Source organism: Dictyostelium discoideum (assembly GCF_000004695.1).
Source record: "Dictyostelium discoideum AX4 chromosome 5 chromosome, whole genome shotgun sequence".
NCBI classification, from domain to species: Eukaryota; Evosea; class Eumycetozoa; order Dictyosteliales; family Dictyosteliaceae; genus Dictyostelium; species Dictyostelium discoideum.
Genome location: NC_007091.3, coordinates 4339643 through 4357142, shown reverse-complemented (window position 1 = coordinate 4357142; position 17500 = coordinate 4339643). Strand labels below are relative to the sequence as shown.

The following is a 17500-nucleotide window of genomic DNA, read 5'->3' as shown; positions in this document are numbered from 1 at the left end:
GATGATTCCCAAATAATCACATACCAACAATTTCGAATAGGTACATAATGAGTGGCACCCAAACGTATGATATAGGAACGACAGGATGTAGGTGGTGATGGCTGCCCCAATGAATATGGTGAACACTATCTTGTCACCGCTATCAAAAGTTGCATAATCGTTATAACCTCCACTCGATCCTGTCAACACTCCCCACAATGTATACATAAAAAACAATGCCGGTATTAAATGACTATGTATATTAGCGAAATCGTTATGTCCAAATATCAACACTGATTTAAAACATAATAAATATGAAAAATCTACCCTATATCCATTCAATATAAATTCTCTTTTTAAATGTTCTGGTGCTTCTTCAATTCCAACTAATGAATAAATTGTTTTTTTTTCATTATTATTATTATTAATTAATTCTTCTTTTTCATTTTTTAATTTTATATTATTATTACTATCATTATTATTACTATTACAACAGTTACTATTACTATTATTTAAAGAATTATTGTCATTTTTTATATATTGAGTTTGATGTGAAATATGATTTTTTTCATTCTTTTTACTAATTTTATTTTTATTTAATTTTGTTTTTGTAGTTGCAGTTGTTGTGGTGGTTGTTGTTGACCAATTTTTAAATAAATAATAATAACATTTTTCAAAAAATTTTGAAAGAGAATAATTCTCTAATTCTTCTGAAATAGTTATCATTATTTTTTTATTTTAATTTATTTATTTTTTTTTTATTTATTTTTTTTTTTTTTTTTTTTATAAACTATTTTAAAATAAAATAAAAATAAATATTATAAAGTATTATTATTATTACTATTATTATAATTTTATTTTATTTGTATTAGTATTAAAAAAGAAAAGATTGGTTTTTTAAGAATAAAAAAAAAAAAAAAATAAAAAAAAATATTCAATGAAAAAAAAAAAAAAATACATACACACAGGGGGAGAAAGTCTCTTTTTTTAAAAAGTGTGGCTTCGTATATTTATATGTAATGTTATAATGATGTTTTTTGTGTGTTTGTGGTTGTGTGTTGTCTTTTTTTATACAACCTAATAGGTTCTATTTTATTTTTTTTGTTTAATTCTTTTTTTTTTTTTTTTTTTTTTTTTTTTTTTTTTTTTTTTTTTTTACACAAAAATTTATGAAACTTATGAGGAGTTATCGTTAATTGTTTTTTCTGAAAATCCCAAATGTTTTTGGGGTATACATTCACATGAAAAAAATTGAAAAAAAAAAAAAAATAAAAAAAAAAATAAAAATTAATTTAATTTTATAGGAGATATTGTTTTTATTTAAAAAATCTTTTTATTTTACTGTGTAAAGAAAAAGTACCCAGGATATTTTTTTTATAGTCTTTTTAATATTTTTTTCAATTTTTTTAATTTTTTTTTTTTTTTTTTTTTTAATTTTTTTTATTTTTTATTTATTTTTAATTTTAATTTTATTTTTATTTTTTTTTTTTATATTTTTATTTTTGGTGATTAAATCTTTTAGATATTAACCTAAAAAAAGAAAAAAAAAATATCTTTTGAAAAGAAAAATAAAATAATAAAAAAAATAATAATAAGATTAATGTCAATTGGTTTTTATTTATGTAAAAGTTTCATTAGAATTTTCTTTTTATTTTTATATTTTTCTAATAATTTGCCAAACCAAAAAATTATCAAAAAAAAAAAAAAGTAAAAAAAGTGAAGTTATATCCAATGTTTTTCGATTAAAAAAATAAAAAAATGTCAACCCACCACAATAAAACAATAAATGAATTATTTAAAACCTAAAAAAGAAAATTATTATAAATTATTCATTTTTTATTTTAAACATAAAAAAAAAAAAAAAACCCAAATAAAAAGTAATTAAACTTTAATTTTTAAAACAATAATTTTCATTATTTTTATTCTTTTACATAGTTTTTTTTTTTATTTATTAAGTAAAAGAAAAATTTTATTTATTTTTTGGAAAGAAGCCACCAAAAATTTAACTTTAGGAAAAAATTTACTGGCACCAAAATTTTCCTTTTTTTTTTTTTTTTTTTTTTTTTTTCCCTTGGCCCCATATATTTAAAAATTTTGCTTTTGATCACAAAAAACCCGAAATAATTTTACAATAATCGTTTTCATACCAAAAAAAAAAAACCTTCTCATTTGTTACCGTTATTTTTCAATTCGGGTTTAATATTCTGGAACTGAAAAAAAAAAAAAAAAAAAAAAAAAAAATAAATTAAAAAAAAAATAAAAAAAAAAAAAAAAAATAAAAAATTTTTTTTCATTCATTTATAATTAGAACCAAAAATTTTTTTTTTATTTGAATAAAATTAAAAATAAATAAATAAATAATTAAATAAATATATTAATACTTTTTGTAATAATAATAATTTCATATAAAAAAAAAAAAAAATTTTTTAAAAAAAAAAAAAAAAATAATTAAAAAAAAAAATTTCATAGTAATTTTTTTTAAATAAATAAATAAAAAAATAAATTAATTTTAAATATATAATCTAAATAATTAAATAATTTAATAATAAGTTATAATATAATATAATAAAAATGTTCAAGAAATTTAAGAAAGTTTTGGGTTTAGGTAAATCTAAAAAATCCAAAGATAATAAAAAATCAACAGAACCAGTCGCAGCACCAACAACAGAACCAACTACAACCACTCCAGTTCCAACTACTGAAGCAACTACAACAACAATTGTTGCAACTGAAACATCACCAAATACAAATAACACCACCACCACTGCTACTAGTACACCAACAACAACAACTACTCATGATATTAGAGCAAATTTAGAAGCAATCATCAAAGGTATTCAAGATAATAAGATTTTAGAAGTATTCGAAAAATATTATCATGATGAAATCGTTATGTTTGAAAATGGTGACTCAACCAATCGTGTTGGTAAAGAAGCCAATAGAAAAGCCGAAGAAGCCTTTGTTAGTAATGCAACTATTCATGAAGCTAAAGTTTTAAAAACTATTGTTGATGGTGATAATACCGCTTATGAAATGTTTATGGATTTCACTTATGGTGGCCATCGTGTCCAAAAAACTCAATGGTGTTTCCAACAATGGTCAAATGGTTTAGTAATTAAAGAAGAATTCAATGAAAATAAAGGTCCAGCTCCAGCTGCAACTCCAGCACCAGCCACCACCACCAGCACCACCGAAGAAACTACCAAAACACATGATATTAGAGCAAATTTAGAAGCAGTTATTAAAGGTATTCAAGATAATAAGATTTTAGAAGTATTTGAAAAATACTATCATGATGAAATTGTTATGTTTGAAAATGGTGATTCAACCAATCGTGTTGGTAAAGAGGCCAATAGAAAAGCCGAAGAAGCCTTTGTTAGTAATGCAACTATTCATGAAGCTAAAGTTTTAAAAACTATCGTTGATGGTGATAATACCGCTTATGAAATGTTTATGGATTTCACTTATGGTGGTCATCGTGTTCAAAAAACTCAATGGTGTTTCCAACAATGGTCTAATGGTTTAATTATTAAAGAAGAATTCAACGAAAATAAAGGTCCAGCTCCAGCTGCAACTCCAACACCAGCCACTGAAGAAACTAAAGTTGAAGAAGCAGCAGCAGTTGTTGTTCCACCAGTTACTCATGATATTAGAGCAAATTTAGATTCAATTATTAAAGGTATTCAAGAAGGTAGAATTTTAGAAGTATTTGATAAATATTATCATGATGAAATCGTTATGTTTGAAAATGGTGATTCAACCAATCGTGTTGGTAAAGAAGCCAATAGAAAAGCCGAAGAATCATTTGTTAATAATGCAACTATTCATGAAGCTAAAGTTTTAAAAACAATTGTTGATGGTGATAATACCGCTTATGAAATGTTTATGGATTTCACTTATGGTGGCCATCGTGTCCAAAAAACTCAATGGGCATTCCAACAATGGTCAAATGGTTTAGTAATTAAAGAAGAATTCAATGAAAATAAAGGTCCAGCACCAGCATCAGCATCAGCCACCACTGAAGAAACTAAAGTTGAAGAAGCAGCAGCAGTTGTTGTAGCATCTGAACAAACCACCACCGAAGAAACTACCAAAACACATGATATTAGAGCAAATTTAGAAGCAGTTATTAAAGGTATTCAAGATAATAAGATTTTAGAAGTATTTGAAAAATACTATCATGACGAAATTGTTATGTTTGAAAAAGGTGATTCAACCAATCGTGTTGGTAAAGCTGCCAACCGTGCTGCTGAAGAAGCTTTTGTCAGTAACGCAACTATTCATGAAGCTAAAGTTTTAAAAACAATTGTCGATGGTGAAAATTCAGCATATGAAATGTTTATGGATTTCACTTATGGTGGTAACCGTGTTCAAAAAACTCAATGGGCATTCCAACAATGGTCAAATGGTTTAATTATTAAAGAAGAGTTCAATTAATTAGTTTATAGTTAATATTTTTAAAAAAAATAAAAAAAAAAAAAATAAAAAAAAAATAAAAAAAAAAAAATAAGATGTAAATAAAATTATTTAATTTTAAAATTAATTTAAATAAATGATTTATTAATGTTATAAAGTGATTTTAATTTTAATTTTAAAACGTCTCTAAAATAATCAATAAAATGGTATTGACAATATTTGATTGCATATTCAATGAATTGGTCAAAATCATATAATGAAATTGGGGATGTAGTATTTGATAAATTAGACAATATCCAACTATGCTTAGAGCTATTTATATATTCAAACATCTTCAATTGACCAAACACTATTGAACAACTTAATACCCTTTTAATTACTAACTTATTATTTCTTATTAAAATTTGTTCTAAACCATTTAAATCACCACGTTTACAAATTTCAACTAAAACATAATCATCTTCAATCTCTATTCTATTATTAGTTTCTAAATAATTATATAATGGTAATAATCCATCCATTGAACAATCTATTAAACCATTACAAAAATATTTTAGTTTGTTTATATTATTTAAAATTTCTTCACTATTGATATTGCTATTATTATTAGTATGATTAATATTATTATTAAAAATTGATATTATAATTTCTTTAAAATCATTAAAATTATTAAAGATGAAATTAATTGTTGATTGTTTTAATGTTGGTGATATGACTTCATTTTTAATTCTTTCCAATTGAGATTCATAATCTAATGTATAGTTTATTTTAAAATGATTTAAAATAGCTATTAATTTATTATTTAAATGATTTTCATTTTCATTTCTTTTGAAATCATTTGATGATGATGAAGATGTTGTTTTGGATACTAAATTATTTTTAAATAAAATTTCACTAATTTCAAATCTGTACATCGGTAAATTATCATTATTATAAAGATAATCAAACATTCTAATTGAATTTGGTGTTTCAAATACTAATATTGGTTGAAGTGGTTGTTGTGGCTGTTGTACTGGTTTTGAAGAATATTGAGTAAGAGTATGAGGAGGGAGTGGTTGGGTTGGTATGTTGTTGAATAGTTTTAATTTTAATTCTCTTGTAATTATGTCCATAAGTTCTAAATGAACATCTAATTCAATAAATAATTTGAATGTACTTAAAAGTACAGTTTTTCCAAGATTTTCTAAAAAATAATTTAAAAATTGAATTTGTAATTCTCTTTTACCTTTACAATATTTAAAAAGTATAGTTCTCTCTTCTATTCCTGTTATTAATTTAAAGAAGTTTCTTTTCTTTATTATTTTTAAATTATCACCACTGCTATTATTATTCTTACCACTATAATATTCATCATCATCTTTATTATGATCATAATACATTATTGAATAAAATAAATGATTATTAATTGTATTTTTATCTACTGAAAAATATGTAATCATTTTTATAAGTTTGGAAATTATAAATTCAACACTATTATTATTATTATTATTATTATTATTATTATTATTATTATTATTATTATTATTATTATTATTATAATCTAAATCGCTAATTATAGTTGGTAAAATATTTAAATTTATTAACTTGGATTTATATTGATTTAGTTGATCAATTGATAATATTTGATAATCTTCTTGTAATAATTTATCTGTAATTGAATCACTTGAACCAAAACTAGTTGTACATAAATTTAATTTATTTAATTTCCAAATCTCTGATGATATATTTAGAATTGAAATAGTAAAACATGAATTTAATAATGTCTCTACTGTTACTTGATATACTAAATAATCGATTCTATAATTTAATAATTCAAGTTCTTTTGGTACTGATTTAATTGATAATTTAAATTCTAAATTATTGTTATTATTATTTAATATTAAATATTTAATTATTGGATCAACTTTAGTTGATTTATGAATTATTAAATTATTATCTTGATTATTATTACTAAAAAATAGATTTTCTAGTTTATAAAATAATAAATCAATTCCATTAATTTTATAAATTGGAAAAATTAATTTCCAAATTATTGAATGATTAAAATTTATTTTTATTTGATTTTCAATGATTGATTTATAAAGATAATTTGTAACTTTAAATGAATGATTATTAATTGCTAATATTATTAATGATTGGTAATCATTGGATGTTGATAATTTTAATAATTTATATTCATTTATTATTATATCTAATGCAATATCATTATCATAATAAACTATTAATTTATATATAATACCATTAATTGGTATTGGCTGTTGTTGTTGCAGTTGTTGCAGTTGTTGCAGTTGTAATTGTTCTGGAAATAAAAAATAATTATAATAGTTTTTAAATAATGCTTTATAAAATTGTTTATCGTTTAAAAATTCTTTATTATTTTTATTGTTATTATTATTATAACTAATATTAAAAAGTGAGTATTTAAATGGTTTTTCTAAATTAAAAGTTTTATTTTGACAATTTGTATTTATAAAATTACAGGTGTATAAATGATTATTTGAAAAATCAATATCATTTTCAATATCTAAATTAAATCTCTTTGAGAAGAATAATAAATCTTTGTTTTTTGGTAATGAACATGTTTTTAAAACAAACGATAAATTTGGATCACCATTCTTTACTTTATCTCTTAAAAGTGAGTAATAGTTATTCTTAATCATCCATTCTACGCTATTAATTTCATCATAACTATATACTCCCTATTTATTAATATATATTTAATAATTAATAAATTATTGCTTCTTTTTTTAAAAAAAAAAAAAAAAAAAAAAAAAATTACAATTCTAAAAGAGTTGGTTTTTATTTTTAAATATGATTTAATTATTTTAAATATATAAACATTTCTAAAAACATTCCAAAATAGAATTTCTTTATTTTTATCACTTTCCATCGAGAGAAGAAAACAATCAATAAAAAGCAAAAAAAAAAAAAAAAAAATTAAAAAATAAAAAAAAAAAAAATTAAAAAATTTTGTTTCCAAAACACAATCCTTTGTGATCATTTTAAATAGTTTTTACTTTCAACGGTGCCAAAAAGAAAAAAAAGATTAATTAAATTAAATAAAAGATTTATTATTATTGTTATAAAGTAATTTTAATTTTAATTTTAATACATCTCTAAAATAATCAATAAAACTATGTTGACAATATTTGATTGCATATTTAGTGAATTGGTCAAAATCATACAATGAAAGTGGGAATGTAGTATTTGATAAAGGAGAGAATATCCAACTATGTTTAGAGTTATTTATATATTCAAACATCTTCAATTGGCCAAAAAATATTGAACAACTTAATACCCTCCTTATTATGAACTTATTCTTTCTTATTAAAATTTGTTCTAAACCATTTAAATCACCACGTTTACAAATTTCAACTAAAACATAATCATTTTCAACTTCTATTCTATTACTATTATTTTCTAAATAATTATATAATGGTATTAATTGAATGGTTGAACAATCTATTAAACCATTACAAAAATATTTTAATTTATTTATATTATTTAAAATTTCTATACTATTGATATTATTATTATTATTATTATTATTATTATTATTATTATTATTATTATTATTATTATTATTATTATTATTATTATTATTATTATTATTATTATTATTATTATTATTATTATTATTATTATTATTATTATTATTATTATTATTATTATTATTATTATTATTATTATTAAAAATTGATATTATAATTTCTTTAAAATCATTAAAATTATTAAAGATGAAATTAATTGATGATTGTTTTAATGTTGGTGATATGACTTCATTTTTAATTCTTTCCAATTGAGATTCATAATCTAATGTATAGTTTATTTTAAAATGATTTAAAATAGTTATTAATTTTTCATTTCTATTTTCATTTTCTTTTTTGTTTTCATCTTCATTTTCATTTATTTTGAAATCATATGGTGAAGTAGTGTTTATTGCTAAATTATTTTTAAATAAAATTTCACTAATTTCAAATCTGTACATTGATAAATTATCATTATTATAAAGATAATCAAACATTCTAATTGAATTTGGTGTTTCAAATACTAATGGTGTTTTAATATGTTGTTGTTGTTGTGGTTGTTGATAGGTTATTGAGGAATATTGAGAAAGATTATGAGGAGGGAGTGGTTGAGTTGGTATATTGTTGAATAGTTTTAATTTTAATTCTCTTGTAATTATATCCATAAGTTCTAAATGAACATCTAATTCAATAAATAATTTGAATGTACTTAAAAGTACAGTTTTTCCAAGATTTTCTAAAAAATAATTTAAAAATTGAATTTGTAATTCTCTTTTACCTTTACAATATTTAAAAAGTACAGTTCTCTCTTCTATTCCTGTTATTAATTTAAAAAACTTTCTTTTCTTTATTATTTTTAAATTATCACCACTACTATTATTATTACTATCGCCATCATCATCTTTTTTATGATTATAATACATTATTGAATAAAATAAATGATTATTAATTGTATTTTTATCTACTGAAAAATATGTAATCATTTTTATAAGTTTGGAAATTATAAATTCAACACTATTATTACTACTACTATTATTATTATTATTATTATTATTATTAATATTATTATTACTATTATAATCTAAATCGCTAATTATAGTTGATAAAACATTTAAATGTATTAATGTGGATTTATATTGATTTAGTTGATCAATTGATAATATTTGATAATCTTCTTGTAATAGTTTATCTATAATTGAATCACTTGAACCAAAACTAATTCTACATAAATTTAATTTATTTAATTTCCAAATCTCTGATGATATATTTAGAATTGAAATACTATAACATGAATTTAATAATGTCTCTACTGTTACTTGATATACTAAATAATCGATTCTATAATTTAATAATTCAAGTTCTTTTGGTACTGATTTAATTGCTAATTTAAATTCTAAATTATTGTTATTATTATTTAATATAAAATATTTAATTATTGGATCAACTTTAGTTGATTTATGAATTATTAAATTATCATTATTATTATTCTTAAAAAATAGATTTAGTATTCCATTATTCTTATAAATTGGAAAAATTGATTTCCAAATTATTGAATGATTAAAATTTATTTTTATTTGATTTTCAATGATTGATTTATAAAGATAATTTGTAACTTTAAATGAATGATTATTAATTGCTAATATTATTAATGATTGGTAATCATTAACTGTTGATAATTTTAACAATTTATATTCATTTATTATTATATCTAATGCAATATCATTATCATAATAAACTATTAATTTATATATAATACCATTAGTTGGTATTGGTATTGGTATTGGTGTTGGTATAGGTGAAGTTTGTTGAGGTTGTAGTTGTTCAGATGATAAAAAATAATTATAATAATTTCTAAATAATGATCTATAAAATTGTTTATCATTTATAAATTCTTTATTATTATTATTATTATCATTATTAAAAAGTGAGTATTTAAATGCTCTTTCTAAATTTAACATTTTTAAATGCTTGCTACTATTTTTTGTTGTTAAAATATCATTATAAGATGAAGTATTTTTATTTAAAAAATCAATACCATCATTATCAATATCTAAATAATTTAATTTCTTTGAGAAGAATAAATCTTTATTATTATTTGGTATTGAACATGTTTTTAAAACAAATGATAAATTTGGATCACCATTAATTACTTTATCTCTTAAAAGTGAATAATAGTTATTTCTAATCATCCATTCTACACTATTAATTTCATCATAACTATATACCCCCTTTTTATAAATAAATATTTAATAATTAATAAAAATATCAACCTATTAAAAAAAAAAAAAAAAAACCTACAAATCTAAAAGAGTTGGTTTTTATTTTTAAATATGATTTAATTATTTTGAAAATATAAACATTTCTAAAAAGTTTCCAAAATAGAATTTCTTTATTTTTATCACCTTCCATTGAGAGAAAGAAGAAAACAATTTTTTAATAAAAAAAAAAAAAAAATTTGTGAAAAAAGGTGTTTTTAATCAAAAACTAAAAATAAATTTTTTTTTGATTTTTTTTTTTTAATTTTTTTTTTTTTTTTTTTTTTTTTTATTATTATTAAATTGTTATTGTAATTACAAATATTAAATAAAAATATTTTATTTAAAATTTTAAAATTTAATTTTATTAATTTTGGAAATTTGAAGGAACTCTAATTTTTCTTGGTTTAACATGAAGTCTATCATAAAGATTAGTTCCATTTAAACATTTTTGTTTATTTTCTTCGTTTACTTCTAATTTTTCAACGGAAATAACGACAGAGCCAACAATTTTTTCAATTTTCTTTTTATATGAAAGTTGTAAATCAACTTCTAATGGTTCACCAAACTCAATATCTTTATGATAGATTGATTTACAACCAATGTAATCATTCTTTAGTAAAGATTTATCCCATAGTTCTAAACGTAAATTTTGACAACTTTCAAAAATTGAATAAATTCCTTCATAATTCCATTCTGGTTTTAATGTTTTTTTACAAACCTGAGTTTTAAATAATTTAATTCTAATTTGATCACCAAATTCATCTCTATATGATTTAAATATTTTACAATATCCTATCACAAATAAAATAAAAAAAAAAAAAAAAAAAAAAAAAAAAAAAAAAAAAAAAAAAAAAAAAAATCAATAATTAAATAATTAAATTATTAAATTATAAACAATAATAATAATAATAATAATAATAATAATAATAATAATAATAATAATAATAATAATAATAATAATAATAATAATAATAATAATAATAATAATACAAACCATCAGATAAACCATTTAAATCAGTTGCTTTATTTATAATTCCTCTTTTAATTGTAATTTTATAAATTGTAATATCTTCTAAGCAAATTCCTAATTTTTTGGCTTCTTCAACCTCAGCTCTAGTTCTTCCAGGTGGTAACTCATCATGGTAAGGACCAGCACGACCTAAATAACAACTTCTTTTTAATGGTGTTACAGTAGTTTGAGTTGAATTTGGTGTTGGAGTCGGTGTAGGAGTTAGTGGTCTATTAACTTGAAGTTTTAGTGACGACATAATTTTTATTACTTTAAAATTTTTTTTTTATATTTTATTTTTTGTTTTAAAAAAAAAAAAAAACAAAAAAAAAAAAAGGAATTTAAACAAAAAAAAAAAAAAAAAAAAAAAAAAAAAAAAAAAAATTTAAATTAAAATTAATTAAAGTGTTGTTGATAAAAAAGATCCCTAACAACGGATCAAACTAAAAATCTTAATTTCTAATAATATAAACAAAAAAAAAGGTCTGAAACTGTCAAATTTAAATTTGACACTTCGTCATTTTTGTAATTATTCAAAAAAAAAAAGCTTTCAAAAAAAAAAAAAAAAAAAAAAAAAAAAAAAAAAAAATATCTAGGGTCATACGACAAACTCCCCATTTTTAACTACCCACCTCCCCTCCGCACACCATCATATTTTTAATTTCTAGCAATAAATAAAATTATTTTCAAATAAAATATAACCAGATAGAAAAAGAAAAAAAAAAAAAAAAAAAAAAAATTTAATAATAATCTTTTGGAATGAATAAAAAAAACAATATCTTTATTATTTTATTTTTATTTTATTTTTTTTTCTTTGAACTTTTTTAAAAATATCTTGTGATTTGCTGTTTTTTTTTTTTTTTTTTTTTAAAAAAAAAAATTAATTTTTAGAATTAAAATAAGATGTAAATAATTCAAGAGTAAATTGTGGTAATAAACCTTTATAAAAGTAATTAAAACCATGATTTTTATAAATTGTAATTGCTATTGAAATTGGGTCAACCAATCTAGGGATTGATTGATCCAATACTAAAGATGAGATTACTAAACTTGGATAAATTGAATCAATAACATAAAATGGTGAAACGATTATTGATTTAACCAATGATCTAATAATGATTCTGGTTGTTTTATTATCATGATTATATTTATTAAAATATTTATTTAAATAGTAGTCTAATTTATTGCAAACATAATCTTCAATAAATTTAGATGACAACATCAACATTATTGAATAAAATGAGCCATGATAAATACTATCATATAATTTACTTAATGACGATGGTGATAATACTGATAATATTGATAATGACGATGATGGTGATGGTGATGTTGATGTTGAATAATATAAAAACAATTTTACAATACCTGTTATGTTTATAGTTGATTTTGAATAAACTAAACAATCGAATAACATCTTTTTAGGATACTGTAAATACAATTTCAAAATTTCATTTGATAATCGTAATGATTTACTATCCCCATTTCGAAAAATACCAAATTCGAATGAATATTTCAATATATATGATCTAATTGCTGTTTCAAGCATAGTGGAGAAATCATAAAAAATTGAACCTCTAAGAAATGATAAACAACCATTTTTTTTCAAAATATTTAAAATATCTTTACTAGTTTCTTTGAAATTGGTTGTAAATGGTGAATGAGAATAAATTGAAATATGTCTAAATGATACAACTATTATTGAATTTAAAAGTTTAATAAATAAAATTTTTTTATTGAAAAATATTTTTTCTAATTCACTAATATCTAATTCTACTTTCATTTATTATTATTTATATATATATAGGTGCCTGGGTGTGGAGTGTGTGGAATGGAATTTTTTTTTTTTTTTTTTTTTTGGTCAAAATTAAAAATCTTTTTTTTTTTTTTTTTTTTATTTTTAATTTTTTTGTTATTTTTTATTTTTTTTTATTTTTTTTTTATTTTTGTTTTCTTTGAAAGCTCAGAGGAGGAGATATGATAAAATCTACAAGTAAATGGTCACAAAGAGTGGCATCGTCATTAGGTGATTGTACATTTGAAGTATAGTATTATTATTATTATTATTATTATTATTATTATTATTATTATTATTATTATTATTATTATTATTATTATTATTATTATTATTATTATTATTTCTCCATTATATTAATATGTATAATAATTTTAATATTTAAATAAATACAAAACTAATTTAATTATAATAATTTATATAGATGTCAATATATGGTGCATGTGTAACATCAAATTTAGATAATATTGAAAAGAATGTTTGTAAAGTTGAATTTGAAAAATTTAAAAATTGTATGGCAAAAAGTATGGTTTCAAAAGTAAAGAAATAAACATCTCTTCAAATCAAATATAGAAATAATAATTTCAAAAATAAAGAAAGAAATAAAAAAAAATAATATTAAATTTTTAAAAATTTAATAATAAATATTAGAAGGGGGAGAGAGGAGGATAATTTGGAATTTCACTTTTATTAAAATAGGTAAAAAACAAATAAAAAGAAAAGTAACAAATAAATAAATAAAATTTTAAAAAATTAATATCAATAAATAAAAATGGAATAATTAAAAAAAAATACGTTTATTTAAATTAATTTAAGAGATAATTATAGTTGTAGTTGTATCATCATCATTTCCTTTTAAGAATGGCATAATTCCAATCATTATTAAGTAAACGATACCAATACACATTGAGACTATTGCAAATCTTCTAGCATATTTATCTCTTGATTTCAAATAAAGCACTGAAAAGATAAATGGTACAAAAAAGAACATTCCTAATAATAATCTTTTTTTTTTTTTTAAAAAAAAATTAATTATTAATACAAATTTATTTGTTAAATAATAATTATTATTAATAATACAAACATTAACATGCTCATAGATGCATCCATTATATTTTCTTCATGAATTTCATTTGGGTCACTAGATTCTTCAATTTCCATTTCACGAAGTCTTATGGCAACTCTATTAACAAACTCTTGTGTTGGTGCAATATCATTGATTGGCTGATATGGTGGTATAATTGGGTAATAAGGTTGTGATGTTGAAGAAGCATTCCATTGATTATTAAATGTATTTAATTTATCATCACTAACAACATAAGAATGTGTGTATTCAATTGGTTTCTCTTGATTATGATTATAATTTTGTTGTTGTGGTTGTTGTTGTTCAATTGTTTGGAATCTATCATTTAATGTTATAAATGAATTATCTTTATATAATTCTTCATTGTAACAAGTTGTAGTATTAATACTATTATTATTTTTATTATGATCATTATAATTTACATTATAATTTTCTTGTTGTTGTGGTGGTGTATAAAGTGGATAAACAAGTGATGATGATGGTGGTGGTGGTGGTAACAATATTCTTGGATCAAATGTTACAAAATTGTTTTTATCATTATTTAAACTATTATTTTCCTCCATTTTTTTTTTTTTTTTTTCTATGTTATTATTATTTGTTTTTTTTTTTTATTTGTTTTTTTTTATTTTTTTTTTTATTTGTTTTTTTTATTTTTTTTTATTAGTAATTTTTTATTTCGTCTTTATAAATAAAAATGATATATAGATGACATGTGCAATCCTTCAAAAAAAAAAAAAAATTATAAATAAAATATTAATAAAAAAAAAAAAAAAAAAAATTAAATTATAATTAATAAAAATATAAATATAAAAATAAATTTAAAATAAAATTTCAATATTACAAAATGTGTATATATAGACAGAAAATATAACACACACACATAAAAACATTGACACACAAATTAATATTATTAGTATGAGAAAAAAAAAAAAAAAAAAAAAACCAAAAAAAGATAAATTTTTTATGTCAAAAAAATAAAAATAAAAATAAAAATAAAAATAAATAAAAATAGTGTTAAATTTTTTGAATGTATACTTTAAACAGAAAAAATTAATCAAGATTAAAAAAAAAAAAAGCTATTTTTTTTTTTTTTTTTTTTTTTTTTTTTTTTTATTAACAAATGGGATTATTTGATTCTATTAATGGAAAATCATAAATTGTTGTTTTTTGTTTACAATTTTGATCATCAATAATTACAATATCTACAAGGGAATCTTTAATATTTTGTTTTATATCTAATACAGAATCATCAACAATTGCTATTTCTTTTTTTTCTTCATCATCTTGTTGTTTTGTTTTAAATTGTTCATTATGAACAGAAATTAATTGTTTACCAATATCATATAAAATTTTATTATATTCCATATCAAGAAATAATTGTTGAAAAGTTGAATCAATTGATTTCTCTATTATAATATCATTAAAATTTGAATTTCTATAAAATGAAAAATAATAATAAAACCAAGAAACACCAAATAAAATCGATTTTACATTTAATACCTTTCTTAACTTAAAAGAGTAATTTGAGGGCTTTGTACAACATAATAAATAATTATTATTAAATCCAATTTTTTCAATTTCAAATAATTCTCTATTTGGCCAAATTAATTCATTTGGATATTTTTTTATAAATTCTTCTAAAATCTATGTTTAGAAAAAGAAAAAAAAAAAAAAAAAAAAAAAAAATTATTAATAAAATTATTATTTTTAATTTAATTATTTTATTTTTTTTAAAACTTACATTTGGAATTAAATTTGAAGAATAATTAAATTTGAATTTTATATTTATATAGTTTATTTTTTTTTCAAATTCAGTATTATTATTATTACTATTATTAATATTACTATTATTACTATAATTTAAAATTTGATCTATTGATGGTAATATTGTTGATTTGTTACAAATTAAATTTTTTAATCTAATATTTGCATATTTTTCAAAATTTGAATCTTTTCCATTAAAATATATTTGAACTTTATTTGAGTCAAGATTTATTTCATTTAATTTATCATTTATTTCTGTTAAATTATTATATTCTAAATGTTTACTATTTACTAATAATGGCCAAACAACATGAAAATGAAATAAAATTACCAATAATCTTGTAAAAAAAAATAATGATCCTAAAAATAACATTATTGATAATGTCTATTTTTATTTTATTTTTTTTAAATAATTAAAATTTCAAATAAATAATTAAATTTTTTTTTTTTTTTTTTTTTAATTTATTTTATTTTATTTATTTTTTTATTATACCACATACCACATATTCGATTTTACTGAAATAAAAAACTATAAATAAAGATGAAAATGATGAAGCTTCTAAAAAATTTAAAAATAATAATTTTAAATTTTTATTTCTATAATATTCTTTTGTATTCATTTTTTTTTTTTTTTTTTTTTTTTTTTAAACAATATTAAATTTTTTTGATTGAGTGAAATTTCTTTTTTAAAAATAATTTTATAGTTTAAATAAATTTTAATTTAGAAACAAAAGTTTAAAAAAAAAAAAAAAAAAATAAAAATAAAAATAAAAAAATGAAAATAAATTATTTTTGTCTGGTTATGAGCTGGGACATGTCATGCACCTGGATTTTTATTTTGGTGTGATAGTTTTTTTTTTTTTTTTTAATTAATTTGGCGTTAATTTTATGTTATATGTATATATATATATTTTTTTTTTTTTTTTTTAATTTTGTGTTTAATTAAATTACATCTATTTTCATTTTTAAAAATTTTTTTTTTTTTTTTTTATTTTTCATTTTAATTTATTTTTTTTTATTTTTTTTTTTTATTTTTTTTCCCTAACCAATCAAAATTCTATTTTTATGTTTTATTTTTATTTTTATTTTTTATTTTTTATTTTTTTTTTATTTTATTTTTTATTTTTTAATTTTTCACAAGTATTCTTAAAAGATATTTATAAATTTCTTAATTTGTAAATTTTTTTTTTTTTATTTATATAAATAAAAACAAATAAATAAATAAATAAATTTAAAAATTATTTATTTTTATTTATTTTTATTTTTATTTTTATTTTTTTTATTTTTATTTTTATTTAATTATTATTATTTATTTAAACTTTTAAGTCTTCTAAATCTTTTGTTAATTTTTCAACAGTAGTTGTAGTGGTTGATTTTGGTTGTTTATATTTATCTCTATCATTTTCATACTCTTCCATAGAGATAAGAGTATGAGAATCTTCTTGATGAGTTTCATTTGGACCGGTTGGAGTATCATCTAAACAATCTTGACAAACGAGTTGTTTACACTCTAAACAATAAAACTCTGGGAAATTATCAAGACACCATTGACAATCTTCAATCTCTTCGACATTGGCATGAACCTTATGAGCACTTTCAATACGTTTCTTTAAGTTACGTTCATAGACATCCTTACTGATCTCCTTTAAATCAAAGGTAGAAATATCG

At 19.3% G+C, this 17500-nt stretch overlaps 8 protein-coding genes across 8 annotated transcripts in view; 2 read left to right on the top strand and 6 right to left on the bottom strand.

Moving 5' to 3' along the window:
* DDB_G0290605 (hypothetical protein) overlaps window positions 1-705 on the bottom strand; it is a gene marked incomplete at both ends in the record, with an annotated part of 1155 nt that extends 450 nt beyond the window's left edge. The window contains one exon of the mRNA XM_630594.1: window positions 1-705. This exon is cut by the window's left edge and continues 450 nt beyond it. Within this exon, the coding sequence (XP_635686.1) occupies window positions 1-705 (705 nt within the window).
* A 1845-nt stretch (window positions 706-2550) lies between these two features.
* Window positions 2551-4416, top strand: DDB_G0290603 (hypothetical protein; the record flags this gene model as incomplete). The annotated part of the gene is made up of 1 exon (XM_630593.1): window positions 2551-4416. One exon carries the CDS (start codon window positions 2551-2553, stop codon window positions 4414-4416), a length of 1866 nt encoding a protein of 621 aa, XP_635685.1.
* Window positions 4417-4523: 107 nt separating this feature from the next.
* On the bottom strand, window positions 4524-10111 carry DDB_G0290677 (hypothetical protein; the record flags this gene model as incomplete). Its single annotated transcript, XM_630592.1, has 2 exons — window positions 4524-7094; window positions 7508-10111. 2 exons carry the CDS (start codon window positions 10109-10111, stop codon window positions 4524-4526), a joined length of 5175 nt encoding a protein of 1724 aa, XP_635684.1.
* Window positions 10112-10544: 433 nt separating this feature from the next.
* On the bottom strand, window positions 10545-12972 carry DDB_G0290601 (hypothetical protein; the record flags this gene model as incomplete). Its single annotated transcript, XM_630591.1, has 4 exons — window positions 10545-10972; window positions 11175-11459; window positions 12129-12884; window positions 12951-12972. The coding sequence occupies 4 exons, from the start codon at window positions 12970-12972 to the stop codon at window positions 10545-10547; spliced, it is 1491 nt and encodes a 496-aa protein (XP_635683.1).
* Window positions 12973-13166: 194 nt separating this feature from the next.
* DDB_G0290599 (hypothetical protein) lies at window positions 13167-13534 on the top strand (the record flags this gene model as incomplete). The annotated part of the gene is made up of 2 exons (XM_630590.1): window positions 13167-13232; window positions 13409-13534. The coding sequence occupies 2 exons, from the start codon at window positions 13167-13169 to the stop codon at window positions 13532-13534; spliced, it is 192 nt and encodes a 63-aa protein (XP_635682.1).
* Window positions 13535-13795: 261 nt separating this feature from the next.
* On the bottom strand, window positions 13796-14631 carry DDB_G0290675 (hypothetical protein; the record flags this gene model as incomplete). The annotated part of the gene is made up of 2 exons (XM_630589.1): window positions 13796-13988; window positions 14069-14631. The coding sequence occupies 2 exons, from the start codon at window positions 14629-14631 to the stop codon at window positions 13796-13798; spliced, it is 756 nt and encodes a 251-aa protein (XP_635681.1).
* A 550-nt stretch (window positions 14632-15181) lies between these two features.
* DDB_G0290673 (hypothetical protein) lies at window positions 15182-16452 on the bottom strand (the record flags this gene model as incomplete). Its single annotated transcript, XM_630588.1, has 3 exons — window positions 15182-15712; window positions 15810-16217; window positions 16333-16452. The coding sequence occupies 3 exons, from the start codon at window positions 16450-16452 to the stop codon at window positions 15182-15184; spliced, it is 1059 nt and encodes a 352-aa protein (XP_635680.1).
* Window positions 16453-17145: 693 nt separating this feature from the next.
* Window positions 17146-17500, bottom strand: part of DDB_G0290597 (RabGAP/TBC domain-containing protein) — a gene marked incomplete at both ends in the record, with an annotated part of 1440 nt that continues 1085 nt past the window's right edge. Inside the window, one exon of the mRNA XM_630587.1 lies at window positions 17146-17500. This exon is cut by the window's right edge and continues 296 nt beyond it. Coding sequence (XP_635679.1) covers window positions 17146-17500 — 355 coding nt within the window.